Below are 18,817 nucleotides of genomic sequence, written 5' to 3' on the forward strand. Positions count from 1 at the left end.
TATATAGAGGGTATTTTTCTAAATATCAACACCATATTAGATGTGAGTTTTCTACTGTGTGTAGACATAAATATTAGCATAACAACTAGACTACAATCTTTCTTCAAAATAAAAAAAAAATGGAAATTAGTTTCAATCATAGAATTCACTAACTATAGAAGCAGATCCTCCAAAACATTAAGTGCACTGAAATAGTTCTCATTCGTTACCAACTACATTCCTTAATTTAACATATATAAACATTTATTAATATGTACTTTACACATACACATATATATGTGTGTGTGTGTATATCTACACACCCACTCACAAATACAATATTTGCTGTAAAAGCTGATGTTATCTTCTCTTCCACTTTGCTACAGTTCCAAAAATTCCATGACTATCTTCAAATCACATATATAAACTCTATATTTGGAAGAACATAGAGAAGCGTGTGGAGGGTGGGGGGAGYGTTACTCAGTTTCAGAAACTGTTTTTCCAATGTAAGGCTTTAGGACAAGCAGTGTACATCTACACTTCCATATTTAATAGGTCTTGGAATATTCCTGCGATACCTGTAATGTTTCAAGCTTAAGAGATACGCAGTTCTTTCCTTCCAGTCATGGTGTTCTAGAATTGTGTAATCCGCAAGGCCATTGTTTTTTGTTTAGCACTGTTTAAAAGCTCAACATTTGCTGACTACTTTCCTACACCAATTAAGAGGGGAAAAATAAATAAAAAACTTACCTTTAAATACTTTTTAAATATTTATGAGCTCTTCAGAATAGCAGACTTAAAAAAGAGCACTACATAGGCCCAGGAAAAATATCAAGATTTTGTAAGTATGTTTGACTCATCCTGTTGTGAAAATCTGTATTTAAAACAGACAAACATTTCCTGTGTATGACAGTGAGGTGGATGTCTTATTTAAWAAGGATACATGTCTTAGTATGTTAAAACTCAATTAACCTGCCAGTTTTCATACTGGAATTAGAACAGCATTACTATGTAATCCAYGTTTCCCTCACTCACGCCATCTTCCACAACACTGAACCTTAGAGACTATCTTACTATTTTAGCGACTACCTCAGTATTATATTTGAGTGTGACCATATAATAATCCTAAACCAGAGTAGCCACAAACTCATTTCTGAATAGCACAGAATTGCCTTCTCTAGAAATTTTTCAGATTATATTACTCCTGCTGCTGAGCCATACCTACCATAGTCCTAGAATAAGCAAATCAGTTTGGAGGCCACATTAATGCATCAGTGAACTATGGCTGTCAAAACTGCCTGTGGCAGCCACTGGCAACAAGCATAAAATACAACAAACTTACTTTGTCACCTGGAGCAGATCATAGCCAATGAGTCACAGAAAACAAAGACAGAAGCACGACTTAAAAACTCATTTCTTAGTCCACCTTCCTGAGCTGCAACCACTACAATTAAAAAATASTCCAGAATCTAGACTAACTTGTAAATTTTGACAATAAATTATGAAAATTTCTTTTGCCTCTCAAGGTAGTTCTGAGTAAGGCCTAACATGTTTTAGTTCCCTAACAGCTGGCCACTCAAAGTGACAGATTAAAATATGTATGGTACTAAATTTGTCAATGTACAAGATATCCATCTCTTCCATGCAAAATAAACTCAATAAATTCTTTAATTTCGTCAGATGAAAAACATGTATCTGTATTTAAAATATGGAAACTAAATCATAGTAATTCCAGTAAGACAAAAAATACATTATAGTCTTTAATATTTCATAGGCAGCTAAAGGAAACAATAATAATTAGGTTTTTTTTTCCAGAAAAAAAGCTTGCAAGGAAATACCACAAATGTGGGGAAGCAGTTTTAAACCTTAGCGTCTTCTATAAAYAGAGGTTTGTGTATTTTAGATAGTGCTAATTCTAAATTATTCAAATGTACAAAAGCACCAAAAGTAGCAACTTTTATTTTGAAATAATAACTAGCATGTTTCATTGTGGTCTAAGATTTTACAGCCCTCCTATCTAAATCAATTTATCTACTGATACGAAGATATTTATTGCAGTATTAAAKGTGTCCCCTACAGTTTCCTGCTAAGTTTGGTTTGTATTACAAACATCCTAACGACTTCTATCCAACAAATATAAGTTGGAGGAAGCAGGTGATTAACATTCTTAAAGCAGATAAAGAGTACTAATTTAACAGCATTAGCAGAGCTTCGCCTGATCTACACTTTTCTTGAGTATGTATTTTCAAACAGTTTGACAGTAATAATTCTTTTATTTCCTTCTGCTTATAGTTCATGACTTCACTTCTCCAGGACATTTGCCTTATGTAGGGCAAATGACCTTGAGAGGGCATGACTCATTTTGTCCCTTGTTCTAATCCCTAGTTTACAGTGCAGAGTACAGGTTGTTAATTCTACACTTCTGTACTGTTTTCAAGATASGACTATAAACCTCAGCTGTGTTGTGTCATTCAGTCAAAAAGATCTTCATGTTCTAATACTGCATTTTTTTATTTTTTCTAAGTCAAAAGACCAATGTTGCCTACAAAATGCTTGGAAGATGTCCAGTTCATTTTGTTCCGTTTTTGTGACGGTCTCACTGTGCAGACAGCAACTTTAACAAACTTTTTACCCCTTCATGAAATACCCTGCAACTGCAGTCAGACAATTAAGCTTTGGTATTACCCTTGGATCCTGAAAGTCCTTTAAATGCCTTAATTCACATAGTGGCAAATGCAGATTAATACTTTGTAAGGAGAGATACATCTGCTGCTGCTCTGACATTACATAATCGCCAGCCATGCAGAAGCTCAGCCTCTCCCTGAACATGCTTCTGCTGTTTAGGGTGATGCCCTGTCACACTTTGAAAATAAAATGGCGATTTGGAGGCTAGACCATTAGAACAGAGATGCCTCAATTCACAGTCCCTCCTAGAATGACTTAGCAGCGGAAGTTATGAGTCTGAAGAACAAACTGTGGAAAGAAACTTTAAAAATGCAACCAAACTGACGGTGAAAGAGAAACCAAACTAAGACAACCAGCCTTCTTTTTCTYCGGAATGGCAACATTTTTCCTCACTTTCATTCCTGATTAGAAAGGGCTTCAGATAATCTCAAGTAAAACRAGGGGGCACCCCGTTACTCCTGCGTGGAGAAGGAGGAAAGGAGGGAGGAAAGGAGGGAGGGAGGATGCTTCTTCCAGCCCACATGACGCAAAGAGGCGGAATCTGCAGCGACTCGCACCGGATCACGTACACACGAGAGGAGGGGAGGGAACGCAGAGGCACTGGTCCATGCAAACTAGTACCTCGTGTACGCGCAGAAACGTGAGCGGAGAGGAGACTTAGTCCCTTTACCTACATATAGGTTGGAAAATCAGACAGAACACCTCCACTGCAAAATGATYTTGGTCCCTGCACATTCTAATGGAGCAAGCAGGGAAAACTGGTCATCATACTACCGAATCCACACAAAGAAAAGGAAGAGACATTTTTTTTCTTTCTGTCCTCTTCAYTCCATAAATGCAAATATTACTTTTATTGACTTTAGATGAAAGGACTTTCGAAGCACTCTTCAGGAAAAGGAAAAAGTAATTGAGAAGAAGCTAAAAACAATCAGCATAGCTTTGCATATTAACGAAACAACTCTCCCGGTAGAAGTGGATAGAGAATACTCTCAAATAACACGAGGCACTGCACATTTAAAATTTTAACGGTTAAATTTCAAACTATTAATAAACACGCGGTTTTCTGGTACAAAAGGGAAAATCAACATGTGAGAAAATATGCTTTTAAATGACTGAAGTACACTGTTATGAAGCTTCTTTTCTTTTCATTCCYTCTTTGTATCTATAGGTCTTTTACTCCTCCTGTTCCCGTGGCCAGGACTCCCTCCACACGTAGCGATTTAAGGAGGTGAAACACGTTTCCAACATCCTTCTACTGGGCTGGAGTGTAAACTACTATCTGAGTTTTCCTAATCATGTGTAGGAACGTAAATCATGTTTCTGGTGCCCAAATGAAGTGAAAATGAGATGAGACGAGGACCGGCAGAGCCCCAGCAGCACAGCCAGCCTCCCACCCCTCGTGCAATGCACCATGACCTCCTCCCCCGCGCACATCAACCAGCCGCTCTCCCTCCCCACTGCCCTCTCCCCACCATCACCCGAGAGGTGAAGACGTTTCGGTGATAAAAGTTAGTGGAGCGTTTCTATCCTCTTCCCTGTCGAAGGCAAGCTCGTGGAAGATAAGACGTTTTAAAATGCGATTAAAGAGGGAGAGAAAAGGAAGGATGAGGGCACGTTTTCAGCTCAGACCACGCAAAAATGAGTTTAAATACTCGCAAAAAAAAAAAAAAAAAAAATCAGCCTCAGCCCAAAGAGCAGCACGGCAGCAGGAACCCGAGGACCACGGCATCCCATCCGGCCTCCTCTGCGTCCCACGCCGAGGCCCCCTTCCCCGCACCTCACCGTGCCCCTACCGGAGCGGCCGCTCGCAGACCTCCGCGCGGCAGCCCATGCTTCCTCCTCGCAGGCGCTGCTCCCCGCCGGCTCCTTCCCCTGCCTCCCGCACTGGCGCACGCTTCCCGCATTGGCACCCTGCCTGCCTGGAAGGCCCTCCGCACTCTCCCTCCCTCACACCACCCCCCGAGGAGCTCTCCACCCTCGGCCTCCCCGCCTCAGCTGCCCCACCGTGTCCGCAGCTCCCTCCGCCCTCACGCCCCTCCACCTTCTGCCTGTCCTCCCCMCTCCCCGGTCCGCGGGGCGTGCGCGGCTACCTTGGGCATCACCGCCGCTGGTCAGCACGCCGATGGCTTTGCCGCTGCCCGAGAGGTTCTCGAAAAACTTCGGCTGGTGATCCATGGTGCAGCCGARGAGGCGCCGGGCGCGCCGGCGGGCTGCGGACGAGACGGAGCGAGGTCGCTGAGGGAGCCCCTGGCCGCGGGGCTCTCTGGGGTATTAAATATTTGGCTTCCGCAGGTGGTGGAAACAGCGTAGTCGGATATTTATGTATATTTCTACAGCAAAGCAAGGGGGAAAGTGAAAAGCTCAGGAAAAAAAAAGGAGAAGGGGAAGAGCGATCAAGCGCACGAGGCAGGGATGCCGCTCTCACATCCCAGCCCAGCCCAGCCACCCGCCTCTTCCCCCGCCGCCGCTTCCTCCGCCCGCTGGCTGTGACAGCGCCGCAGGACGCGGCCCCACACCGCCCCCGCGCTCCTCCGCGACCGGCGGTTGACAGGCGGGCCGCGGGGCCAATGAGCGGGCGGCGGGCCGCCGCCTCGCGCCGCGGCCGTTGCGGCGGGGCGGAGCCGTTGCGGGGTGCTCGCAGGTGGGGGAGGTGGCGCGCGGCTGAGGGAGCGGCGGAATGCGGGGGGAGGGGCCCCAGGTGGGGGCGGGAGGCGGCGGCGCCGCCCTTCCCCCAGCGCCGCCGCGCCGCGCCGCGCCGGGACGGGGGTGACGTGGGGAACATGGCCGGCGCCTGGGCGGGGAGGGCGGGGGAGGGGGAGCGCCAGGGGCCGGGGTTAGCTCGTCCTCTGCGTCGCCGAGCGAGCGCTTCGCCTCGCTGTGGCGCTGGGCTGAGGGAGGGGGCGGGCGCGGAGCCCCTGCCTTGGAGCTCGCTGCCTGCCCGCCAGTGCCTTCCCCRTCGCGCCGTGGGAAGCCTGCAGGCGTGGCAGGCGGCTCGCTGCTTGATCCCACCCATCTCCACTAGCGGCTCAGATAGGAAATCTCCAGTGCATCCAGTTACTTACTGCCCTGTTCTCCTAATACGGTTTGGCCTTCGTTTTTGTGCTGCACTGTTGCTTCCAGGATGTTCAGTGAGTGATGAAAACAGCTCGTGTTGTGAGTGAAGCGGGAGCGATCAGAGTTACTTCTACCATCACAGGACAGGGTTATGTCTCACCAGCCGTGTCTGCCTTGTGGGGCGGTGAAACCCAAAGCGCCTCTCTCCTCGGCCTTTGCCATCCCTCCTCTGCTATGTCTTATCGTTGTGACATCTAGAAGCTGTAGCTGATGTTCAGGCASTGTTTTGCTGCATATGTAGAACAAGAAAGATATTTCCTTTAAATATTTACAGCTTAGAGACAAAGGTCGAGTCTAAAGACACAGTAGAGGTAAAACAGTTGAGATTCTTGCAGAAAGTGCCTGTCTTTCTGCATTCCCTTCTGCGSTCATTCTGCTGTGCACTGATTTTGTTGGGCAGTAGTGATACAGTAGTGCTGTCTTAAACTCRCATTATTATAATGCYACCTGCTATAATTCTGTTGATAATRGCAATGCATGTAGTCACAGAAGCAGCTTAACACTCTAATCATGTTAATTTAACACATAGCTATATTATCCCATATACAGTGCTTTGTATTTAGCATAAGTAAAAGTATTTGCAGAATCGAGGACCAAGTTACTTACCCAAAATTATAAAGCAAGTCAAAGAGAGAGTCAGGAGCAGAAGCAAAATGCTGACTCATGTTTTATACTTTAATTGCTGTGTAATTATTGTTTTTATTCAACATTTTCATCACATCTTAGACTTAATTCACATTCTAAAAATACATGTTCTCATCCTGTCAACTTTCACACAGACATATGTAGAAGCACCATCATTTGAKTAATTAAGTCAAAATTACTCATAGATAACTTTGAAAAAGTCCTACCGAATAGAGTTTCTATATAGCAAAGAGATACCTACATGTAGGCAACTCATGTTTGCAAAGCTACTCGCAGGCTAAAATGAGTGTGCATGATTTAACAATGGAAAAAAAAAAATCTCAAATATTTTCCCTGCCCCATTTCACRAACACTTTATTCTTGTAAGTAGCCGAAATACTGATTCTATATGGAATTTATTATATTTTTTCCTGATGTCTGATCTTATCAGTAAGGTGAACTTTTATTACAAAAATACATAAAGCTCCATAAAGTTATCCCATACGTCTCATATATTCTAGTTTGAATCAGAATATTAGTTTCTTAAAGAGCAGCTCMACAGCTAAAGTAAGTTTCTGAATGATTCCAGACTTGATCTAAAGCCTGTTAAAATCAGTATCTTGGGCTAGTATTAACTATCATGACTCTATTAGACCAATGTTAATTTCTCATCTCAASGAGTCTTTGAGGAAGCTTTGCTTTGATTATTTGTTTTGATGTGGATATTTAGCCCTAATTTAGAATTGGCTTATTATGTTTGTTTATTAAGTGCATTTAAACCATTTGCACTTTCTCTGGAAGTAAACTTGTCTCTYTTGCTTTCAAATATACCCCTAATGATAAAAAGGTATTATTTTCTGAAGGTGTTTTCTCTCTCTCTCTCTCTCCCTCTCTCTCGCACTGATTAGCTTATGAAAGTTCATTATTAGCATAATGAACTCTGTCCTTATAAATGATATCTTCTTTTTTTTTCTTCTCTAACTGGAAGACTGCCTATGATTTCACTGTTTTCATCATTATAGCTACTCCTTGTTCTTTAGCAGAGCTCTCAAGAAAGAATTGTGTTTTGTCTGTGTCAGATCATTAGAATAGAGGTGGGAGGAAAGGAAAGGATGTGGAACTTTTTGTTCTTGAGGCTTTCTTGATATATTTGCAGATCTTCCAGAAATACAAATGCTTATAATCTTAAAAGGAGTGACTTCTTGGCTTAAATATTGAAGATTGTTAGGGGAAACTATTTATTTAACCTTGTGGGTTATGCTAGCAATGCAGTTAGGTACATCTGTGTAAATCATACTGACACTAAGAGAATAGACTCTTCGGGGATATGTAAATTGATAATTAAAGAAACTGCATCTCTGAATAAAACCTAAGCAGTTTATTTGCACACTACATTGAGTGCTCTAATTGTCTTCCTACTTAAATATTTAATAGGATCAAGTTTATATGGGATGGGGACAAGACAGATGAGTTCTGACTCTTCCCCAGTAGTGACTGTGGCAGTTTCTCTACTGCATCCTGCTCCCCTTGCCTATTCCCCATGCCATCAAGGCTATCAGCCTATGCTTAAATTCTGTCACTACCTAAGAAATCCTAATCATCCCGTTAAAAATTCTTTGTATTGCTTAACTTACTATGCTAGTTTCTTTAAACATGCTTTGAACATGTTTTTGAACTACAGAACAATTCTTTATTGTGGAAGTAGTATCACAGATGCATCCAGTACTTCATTTAGCACAAAGTTTTCCATTGAAATTGGCTAGGAAGAACAAGCCATTTCTRAAAAGGACAAGGTTACTACACGAGTAACAGAGATGAAAAATGGCTTCCAAATGGATTTCCAGCTTTTAGTACCTRGAAGTTGAAACTCAAGCTGAAGCTRTTTTCTGTCGCTAGAGCTCTCTCTCAAATAYGGATTCTCTAGCATCTAGTGGTACATGTGCTTACAWTACATGTTTTTTTGAAGCATTCTTTAGGATTTGTCTCTTCTACCCAGCTATCAGTTTTTAGTGAGACTTATAAAACATAAATACAATTAACTTTTATGTATTAATTTTTTGAATATTATTAAAAACAGGAAACAATGAGATGGAAGGATTTGTAGAAGTTACAGCATTTTAAATTGAGTCAGGGTAATCATGAAATGCACAAGTGGCATGAAGTGAGCAAGGAAGGAAAAAGTCATCAGGATATCATTTCTGGGCAGATAGTGACAGTGATTTCTGCTAAGGAGCTGATAACTTTCTTTCATTAATACTGCAGAATTCCTTGTCCCTACCTGTTGCATCTAAACCTTTGCGCTACTTCATCTTTCTCTTTCTTACTGTATTTCATCTAAACTGTGTATACTTTTACTGTGCAGGAATTGGATTTTACTGTTTATTTATTTAATCTTATATATTGACAGTCCTAGTGGCAGTGATGTCCACTAGACTTTCTTTCATAGTGAAAATACATAGTGTAAATGAGAGGAAGTCTAGAACTAGAGGTAGTTCGGACAAGAGAAAGAAAAATCTGTAAGAGATTTAAAAATGGAAAGGACTTACTGTTAGKGATGGGTGAGAAAAGTAGATGAGGGCAGAGGAAAAACTAACACAGATTTTAGAAGGGGAGATGATTGTATCCAGAATAGTGAAGTATTTTAATAAATACTTAAACAAGATTTTCTAATGTATTTTTTATGTCTAACTCATGCTGAATTTGTTAAGGAGAGAACTGCAGATAAAGCAGCCTTGGAGAGAAATTTACTTAAAATTCCAGCAGAYGCAGATATTATGGAATAGGTAATCAAAATATTAACCTGTTTCTTTCCAGTTAGGTAATATCCTGAATTACTGTAATATCARCTTTTGACAGAGACAAAATCTGTATCACTCATTTATGAATATGCCCATTTTACACAGGGTCAAAAATACTTAATAACATACAATACTGAGTTTAAACCAGTCARACTGCCCAAGTAGCACCAAAAGTGGGAGAGGAAAAAATATCATCTAGAAAAGGCTGTTATATTATTTTCAGTGAAGGAAGATAATATAAAAAGTCATTGTATTCCTYACGAAAGGAAATCATTTATTGGACATCAGCTAGAACTTTTTCTTGAATGCCAAGTGGCTGTTGCTTTGAATTTGCAGTAGCCAATTATTCAGTTGAGAGTTTAGATACTAAAAACATCAGTGAAATTCCTGCTAAAATCAAATGGYAAGAGTTTTTAATGGTAGTTGAATCAGGCCTTGTATAAAAGAAAAGCACAAATCAAATCTGTAAGTTTAGYTAACTATAATTGTTCTTTATAAGAAAAGGAAAATTGAAGAGGCAATATTTTTCTAGAAATTATTTCACCCATAATGTTTTTACTTATGTCAGAATCCAAATGTAAACCATGATAAATCCCTAGCAAACTAATTCCTACTGAAAATATTTTTAATAGGAATGTTGTTATATAATTTCAAACCCCAGAAGTATTGTTCAGCTTTTGGTAGGTTTGAAGCTTCCGTGTTTTTTTATGGAAACTGTTCTGTCAATAGTTACATGGAAAATGTGTTGGTGTGGTCTTCAGGCTTGAGAGTTATTTCTTCCACTATAAAGTGACATACATTTCCTTGAATGATATGTACAAAAGATTTCTAATGTGGTGTTAGCTGGTTCATTATGTAGTATTGTTTCTTTTCCTCCTGCTACTAGATGCAAAATTCACTGTWCAGTACTACCACTGAACAAATAATTTTAACATGCTATATATTTCTTGGTTATTTAAATTGTAAACTTTGACTCTTGAAAAGACATGGTTCTAARCCCCTTAAAAATACATCCTTCACAGTCTTGACATGACCTATCAGTAACCCTGGAGTCCACAATAAATTAATAAATTTGTTTTTCTTGTTTTCTTATTTTGTAGCAAAATTCATGACTGAGCTGAGCACCGCCCAAAAATATTGCAGATGAAAGAGGAGTTGTGTTATTGTGAAAGATATGTTGTGTCARATATACCGGGCTTAGAATGATTGAGCCATGCTAGTCACACATGTGTCATAGTTGCTCCAAGGCTTAAAAAAACTCAGAAAAAACTGCCCAAGCTACTTCATTAAAAGGAAACAATGTGTTAATAAAAGAATTAATGAATCATACAATGGGCTAAATTATTTCTCCTGGTTAAGGGGAGGAAAATATGCAAGTCTTTCTTTCTCACCTAGAGAACTTCCACTGYGAGCCATCATTTGGTGCCACAGGATAATTTGTGAGCTTTCAGTACTACAAGACACAAAAATGTATGAGTGGTTGGGAGATGAGTAGGGCCATGTGTATATGTCTATAGCTTGCACTAAGAGGATAAAAATTAAACTTAATGTGCTGTTCTCAGAATATCCTTCTGTGGCTTTCTCTTAAGCAGTAAAAATGATCTCTAGATATCCAGGAGAATTCTTACTATTTATGTAATGTGCATTATAGATATATATATATTTATTGTTCAATGTAAAAATATACAAACAATCCCTAGAACAGTGGCTAGAGCAGAGCACTTTCTTGTTCTTGTATGAGTGCCCTAACTACTTGATTATTAAAGAGTATTAACTTTTTCACAATATTTCTGGACTCCACTATTCTGGAGTGAATTCTTGTAGCAGCTTCAGCAGGAGATGTGGAAAGGCTTTGTACAAAAAATGTCCTGACTGATAGGGCAGATTGTGGAGGAAAGCTTCAACATACTTAGGACAAAAGAGGGAACTGACCTCAACAGCGTCACTTTCTGGGCTTGTGCTGTATTTGTTAGGCTATTTTATATAACAGGTAAGCACTGTGAAATGTTATGTGGAGGTCACCTCTGTTGGAGAGCGGATTTTAGGAGTTCTCTGAAAAATTTATTATATCACATTCCTCAGGAGAGTTTGGATGGAATAGTGCTTAGTCCATTATTTCTGACAGGACATGAATAAAAGAGGCATCAAGTTAAGTGCTTATGTGGATTGGGGCCAAAATGGATAACTTGGCCTGAAGCTATCTCTCTTCCCCCAGTAGGCTTAGTGGAAATAACTGCAAGGAAAAAGAAATTCTGAAAGAATTAGGAGAGAGAGGAACTACATGATTTGTTTACCTTAGGGTTGCTTAAAGGAAGAGTACCCTCTGTTATTTTATGACCTTGAGGTTCATTAAAAAAAAAAAAAAAAGCAGACATGTTTTGCTACTTAAAGCAATGTGCCTGTAATCATACTTCAAAAAATGGACTACCATAAGTAATGATCTGATCTAATATAAATCAAGTAGTTTATTTTCTGTAATTTTATTTCTTCTTTCACATAAGCTCTTACATCCTACAGATCTCACAAGGTTGCTTCCTTCCACAAAGGCTTGTGGAAAGATAATAYAATCCTGAATTAACAGGACAGTATAATTTAAGGTAATGCAAATGTAGTTTACAATAAAACAGTAAACTTGTTCTCCACTGCATTGTAAACACTCAAGTTCCTACTTTATGTTTTCTTGTAAATTATAGTATTGATTTTGTTAAGTTCATCTGCAATAGATTTTTGTATAGTCCTTATGGGATTTTTTTTTTCATTTGGAGTTGGATTTCATTCTTCTTCATAATAGAGATTATGTATATTCTCCTCACAGTTTTGTGACTTAGGAGAAAATGGAAGCCCTAGCAATGCTAACATTAATTTAGATGGTTGTGAAGACTTCAGACAGCCCTTAGTGAAGTATTTTGTACAGTTCAAAGAGAGAAAATGCTATGAGACTGCATTTTTTATTGTAGCTGTTTTAACAGTAATCCTTCAAAAGCTCTTACTGTGAAAAAAACCTCTCTTACACTTAAGGTATAAATAAGAATTCATGGCATATGAATTTATGGTAAAAAATATCATTGCTTCACTTCCATATTCTAGTAGCAACTTRCAAGTCCATATGCATATTGGATTATTTCTTTCTATGAAATTCAGTATTTCATGCCRGTAAATAACAAAATGCTGTATATATGTATACATGTATAAATAAATTACTACTCTTGTATTTGTGAAATGGAAACCTACTTTATGTGCAAACCCTTATTAAGGAAATGTTCATCTGAGAAATGCTCACGAAATGTACTGTTAAAAAGATCACAGGTGTCTGTTATTCAGTGTAGTGCCCTACTGTTGGATTGTAAAACGTTTCATTCTTCAAAAAGGCTGAATAGAAGGGAAACATTATTTTGGGGGAAGGGTGGAGAGAATAACTAGTCAAAATGCAAATATATTCYGGAGTTAAAAATACAGGACTTCTTTGTGTCCTCCACAAACTATTTGCAGAGTACATTGCCACAAAGTTGTCTTTCTGCAGAACAGAGGAGGTTAGAAGAGGAATTTTGGCAGTAAAGCAGATAGTGGGGCCTACAATAGCGCTTGTTTCTTAGCAGCCAGCAGTTTTTGAGAGAGATTACAAGAGTAATTAAAGGATAAAGCTAGATATTCAGTCCAAATAGTTTGCATTTGGAAAAGCAGTCTTTGCCTTTTGGGTTTTGGGTTTTTTGTTTGTTTGAGAGTTTTTTGCTATGATGTTATGAATAATGTGTAATAGCAAGGATTGTTTCCCCTAGTTTTTCTTCTTTCCTAGTCAGTCAGTACTTACTATTTTCTCACATATGTTCTTGCTCTGTCACTCTTTTCCACTCCACCTTCCTTCCATGTATTTTTCTCCTAGCGCTTTTCCTTTTGGTCTTCCATACTTTCTCTACTTTGCTGCTTTTTTTCCATCTTTCTTCCTCTTCCTTTCCTAATGTTGAAGATGCTAAGAATGTTAAGAGGAATCATTTTTTCATTCCTCTGGTAGTTTTAGTATATTAACTAGTACAAATTACATATGCTTTCTTCTAAATATTTTTGATGACATTCCTTTGAGACCATAACTGATGATGAGAAACAGAATGTTCCCATTCGTGGAATAGAAAATATCCTTTAATGACTAGCAGAGCCATTTTCATTTGCAAGAAGCCAATCTGGATTCCTTATGTGATGAAGGCTATCAGCAAAGGGAATTAATAACATCATTTATCTTTGTTAAATTTAAATAGTAGAGATGCATTTAATAAAGGTTTCTTGTAAAAAGACATTCACGTACATTTTCATCTCATAAGCACACCAGAAGTTTTATTTCACATTCTGCAGCACACGTGCGTGCACACACACATACGCACGCACAAAGTCATATGGTCATATGCCAGAACTTACGGTTGAGAAATATTTTGCCTAGCGTACCTGAGGGGTGAAATAACAACRTATCTGAACTATGGGAGAGAACTAGAGAAAAAACCAGACTGGTTTTGTTTTCATTTACAGAGAATTAATAATGTTGTAAACTTATATGGGGTTTAGTATTTAAAAGTACATTCCAGTACTAAGTACACATCAAATACTTAGACTTTTTAAATACTGATTATCTTTGCCTGTAATGGCATTACAATTCCTTGGAATTTTTTAGACTCCTGAGAAAGGAAAGAACTGATTTATTAGATTGTTCAAACAATGACCAAAGTCTTTCTATGATATAATTGAATAATTCAGTTTGGATCATTGTGTCCAAATATTTAGTATATTTTAGATAAATGGAATGATGGTTGTTGTAATGAGATATGGATGGAGCATATTTAATGTTTACAGTGGGGAACATCTAAAACCTCAACTATCTTTGCCTCATGTTTTCACTTCCAGGAAGGCATATTTCTTCCATATTGAATGCCAGTTTTGCTTCTGAGACTGAATGCCTCATGCAATCTCGTGTCTTTAAAATATAAATGATAAGTATTAAATGATTGCTCTAAAAATTATAAAGAACTGCTATAAGAACAAGTGCAACRAAAATAGCTAACTAGAGACATTCAAAATAAAATTTCTACTGTCAAAAAGCAAAATGAATATTCTAGATAGATGTAAAATTAGTTCTTGTTAATTAATTGCTTACTCAATTCAGAACTTTGTCAGATTGAGTTTTACTATCAAGTGATGAAGAACAAAGTAGTTTGCAGCAGCAAAACTCAATGTTGTGATCTGCTGGATASATTCTAAGGGAGTAGACAGGAGTAGGAGAGATAAGTGGGAGTTGGGGAATAATAGGTGGTGGCCTGGTCAGCTGACTTCCAGAGGAGGATGAGCCCTAGGAAATTAGTAGCATTTTAATTAATTCTGGGAAGCTATGGGCCAAGATCTTCTAGCCCTCCTCCCTAATGTATTTGTCCATAGTCAGTCTAATTTCCCTATGAGGTCAAGTTCTGCTCCTGTGAAGCTTCTTTCCATTCTAGTGGCACAAGGTGATGCTGGCAAAGCATGAATCAGACACTTCTGGCAGAGTAGCTCCATTTTGGTAGGTGACTGAGAAGAATAGAAGTCTCATCACTCCCCTGAAACACTTCTGCTGCAATGCCATTGTCCTTATYTTGAGATCCAGAAATACTTGCTGATCACATATGTACTGGTTTTTCATTATGTTCAGACAGAACTTTCTGTATTTCAGTTTGTGCTCATTGCCTCTCATCCTGTCACTGGGCATCACTGAGAAGAGTCTGGTTCAATCATCTTCTTTACACCCTTCACTTCAGATATTTATATGCATTGATCAGATTCCCTCCAAGCCTTCTTTTTTTCCAGGCTCAACAGTTCCAGCCTTCACTCGTATGAGAGATACTGCAGTCCCTTAATCATCTTAGTGGCCCTTTGATGGATTCACTGCAGTAGCTCCATCTCTCTCGTGCTAGGGAGCCCCARACTGGACATAGGACTCCAAGTGTGGCCTCAGCAGGGCTGAGTAGAGGGAAGCACTCCCTCGACCTGCTGACAATGCTCYCCCTAAAGCAGCCCAGGATACCACTAGCCTTTTCTTACCACAAGGGCACATTATTGGCTAATGCTGAGCTTGCTGTTCACCAGGACCCCTAGGTCCATCTTTGCAGAGAAGGTCAGCCCCAGCCTGTACTGGTGCATGGGCTTATTGCTCCTCAGGTGCAGGAATTTGCACTTCCCTTTGCAGAGYTTCATGAGGTTCCTCTCTGCCCATCTCTCCAACCTGTCAAGATTGCTCTGAATGGCAGCACAGCCTTCTGCTGTATCTTCCAGTCCTCCCAGTTCTGTATCATTAGCAAATTTGCTGAGGTTGCACTCTGCCCCATCATCCAGGTCATTGATGAACAAGTTCAACAGGATTGGACTCAGTATTGAGTRGTAGGGGACACCACTAGATACTAGCCTCCAACTAGACTTTGTGCCACTGAGCACAATGCACTGACCTTGGCCGTTCAGCCATTTTTCAAYCCACCTCACTGTCTGCTCATCCAACCCATACTTCATTGGCCACTCTATGAGGATATTACGGGAGACAGTGTCAAAAGCTTTAGTGAAGTCAAGGTCTGCTATCCCCTCATGTACTTGACCAATTATTGACTCTCAGTATTCTTCGACTGCTCTTATTTTCCTCCCTCATTGGCAGGATTGAGGAGAAAACCACCTCCTTACCCCTGACCACCACCCCTAGAGCTCTGTAGTCATATTTGATATTTTCCATGTTGTCATTGGCRGTATCATTGATGTTCACATGGAAGAGAATGGGGGGTAATAGCCAGACAGACAAGCTTTAGCAGTCTCCACAACATCCTGGATCTAAGCCCCCAGCAAGCAGAGGACAACTCTAGACAGCAAATGAGGTCAGCAAATGGGTGTGTCTGTCCCCTGTGATGATCACTACCATCACTCATCACTTCCTCCGGGTGCTCCTACATGGCTCAAGGTCCATCAGCCTAATTGCTTCTCTTAAAAGCATACCTGTCTCCTCCTCTGAGAGCAGTGAATCTGATCAGTGTCTGCARACCTTCAGGAGGAACAGAAGTCTTCCTTCTGGTATGAGAAGTCAGCAGCTTTCACCTTCCTAAGTTACCACTTACTGTTATGCAAGGCACAGACTTTGCCTGTGTCTGCACTGCAGTTGGGACTCTTGAAGCTGTAGAGTGTCTGAGAAGATCTTGTCTATCTCTTGCTTGTCATCTCTAATGGTAAAGAGCTTGCCAACTTCCTCCTGCGACTGCTTTACCTGGCAAYGCAGACCTTCAACAACAGCACACCTGCTGCAAGAAAGACAAGTGTCAGCCCCAGCCTCACAGACAGCCCCAGGCACTCCTTGCAGCCTGAAACTTGCAGAGCTGCATCAGAAGTTCTGTCTGAGTCAAAGCCTCCCACATGGCGAGAACAGTAACTCCAACTGGGGAATGCGCCTTGTGGTGTGTCACAACCTGAGAATGCATCTGCTGCTTTGAACAAGGATGAGGACCTCTTCTTTGTATCCTTCTRCTCAAACTGCTGTATTTGTTGGCTGTACTCATAGAGCTGTGCTCTAGACCTGGCTCTTATATAGGACCTCTCCCTAGCACTGTCTAAGAAGGTGCTTGACCTTCCCAAATCAAGGGTCAGCTGAAACAGAAGCCTTTTTTGACTCAGCAGCAGCAGCTAAACTGTGCTAGAACTTCTCAGAAGCTAATGCCTCCTATAGCAGTCCATACCTAGCTCTCCTTAGGTGTCAGAAGTAAACACTCTCTAGTTCTTCAGAGRGTTCCCAGAAATTCCCTATAATCTCCAACAAGCTTCTCAGAAGATCTAAGTAGAGCCCAGAAACTGCTGCGTCTGTTGGCTCCCTCTGTTAGCTGCAGTCACACAGAACAGTTAAGACAAGACTGCTTYATATCTGCAAGAGTTTGAAATCCAATTCTAATAGCTTCCCATAACAGTAATGTYCAGTGCAGTGGATCAGATCCTGTGCCACAATTCCTGTAACATGGAGAAACCTTCACTGGAAGAACACAGGAAGAGTAATTCTCCTTTCTCCATGCACTGTCACAAATTCAGAGTAGTGAAGTTCTGACTTTTTTTTTTTTTTTGGATGAGGGAGGGAGGGTTGGCAAAGCAGATCTTTTGATTTGCTTTTACAAATGTTATGGAATAGTTATCTTTAATTTGTTCCCCAGGAAATCTGAAGATTCCTGTTTCTAGTGCAGAAATGGCTAGCCTTTTCCCCTATTCTTCAGTGTAGAATGTGACAATATTGGGGGATATAGCAGCTTACATAGAAAAGAAGGATATCAATTACAGAATAAAAGTATCTGAAGGAGGAAGCATCTGCTATAATGACAACTGAGTTGCAGCAGCTCTGAAAATCTTTCAGTTTTAAGAAAGAATCAATGTAGTTTTAGAAAATAGGAATCCTTTCYGATGGGCATACCTAGGAGCATGGAGAGTCCAAAATCATTGAAATTGCCATCCTTTTACTTGTAATTGTTAGGCCTAGAATTTCTCAGGTGGCCAGGCACATTGGCAAGAAGTCATGGTCTGTGCTGCTGCATGATCAAGTTATATGCTATTGTTAAAGAGTCCAGATGGTAGTGGAAATGAAATTGAGAATAATTTGTAGAGTGGGCCTGACAGTATGGCGGCAAGGTCTGGAGCAGCAATGCCTTGCAAGGTACCCTCTGGCTACAGTGAGTCAGCAAACACTTGGACAAGGTGTAATAACAATTCGTAATGGGAAAGACATAATATGGATCTTGGAAGGAAAGACAGCAGAGCAGGTGTCCAGCACAAGGCGAGCATTAAAAGAGCATATGGAAGAGATTTGTATTCTGTTGCTTTTTAACGGAGCTGCTTCAATTTTACAACCGTTCTGGTCGTATAATGAGTCAGTACTGTCACATTTGCAGTGCATGCTCCAATCTGATGTGTATTAGGGTTTCAAGTTAAACTTCATTTCRTGTAAAATGCTTTTGTTTGCATGTAATAACAGACAATTACTCAAAAGTTACAAATTTTTCTTCCTATTCCTTTCCGCTTTGCTATCCAAAAYGAAAATGCGGTTTAGTAAGCTCATAAAAGTTTGAGAGAAGTGGCAAGGCCCCCTACCTATCTATCATTTGATGATGTGAAATTAYTCTCCATATTTTATTTTCTGAAACTTGCAGAGCTGCATCAGAAGTTCTGTCTGAGTCAAAGCCTCCCACATGGCGAGAACAGTAACTCCAACTGGGGAATGCGCCTTGTGGTGTGTCACAACCTGAGAATGCATCTGCTGCTTTGAACAAGGATGAGGACCTCTTCTTTGTATCCTTCTACTCAAACTGCTGTATTTGTTGGCTGTACTCATAGAGCTGTGCTCTAGACCTGGCTCTTATATATGACCTCTCCCTAGCACTGTCTAAGAAGGTGCTTGACCTTCCCAAATCAAGGGTCAGCTGAAACAGAAGCCTTTTTTGACTCAGCAGCAGCAGCTAAACTGTGCTAGAACTTCTCAGAAGCTAATGCCTCCTATAGCAGTCCATACCTAGCTCTCCTTAGGTGTCAGAAGTAAACACTCTCTAGTTCTTCAGAGGGTTCCCAGAAATTCCCTATAATCTCCAACAAGCTTCTCAGAA

The 18,817-nt window shown here is 40.3% G+C and overlaps 1 protein-coding gene across 3 annotated transcripts in view; it reads right to left on the minus strand.

The window, feature by feature from the left end:
* PFKP (phosphofructokinase, platelet) overlaps positions 1-5,175 on the minus strand; it is a 45,894-nt gene extending 40,719 nt beyond the window's left edge. For 2 of the 3 annotated variants that reach the window (XM_085317672.1, XM_085317671.1), the window contains exon 1: positions 4,755-5,174. In XM_085317672.1, coding sequence (XP_085173798.1) covers positions 4,755-4,839 — 85 coding nt within the window. In that variant the 5' untranslated portion in view covers positions 4,840-5,174. Of the gene's footprint in view, positions 1-4,754 lie in introns of all 3 variants that reach the window. The other variant, XM_085317675.1, reaches the window with a different exon arrangement.
* Between the last annotated feature and the right edge of the window lie 13,642 nt (positions 5,176-18,817).

This window comes from Rhea americana, unplaced genomic scaffold, assembly GCF_003343005.1.
Source record: "Rhea americana isolate MKP2758 unplaced genomic scaffold, rheAme1 scaffold_50, whole genome shotgun sequence".
NCBI lineage: Eukaryota > Metazoa > Chordata > Aves > Rheiformes > Rheidae > Rhea > Rhea americana.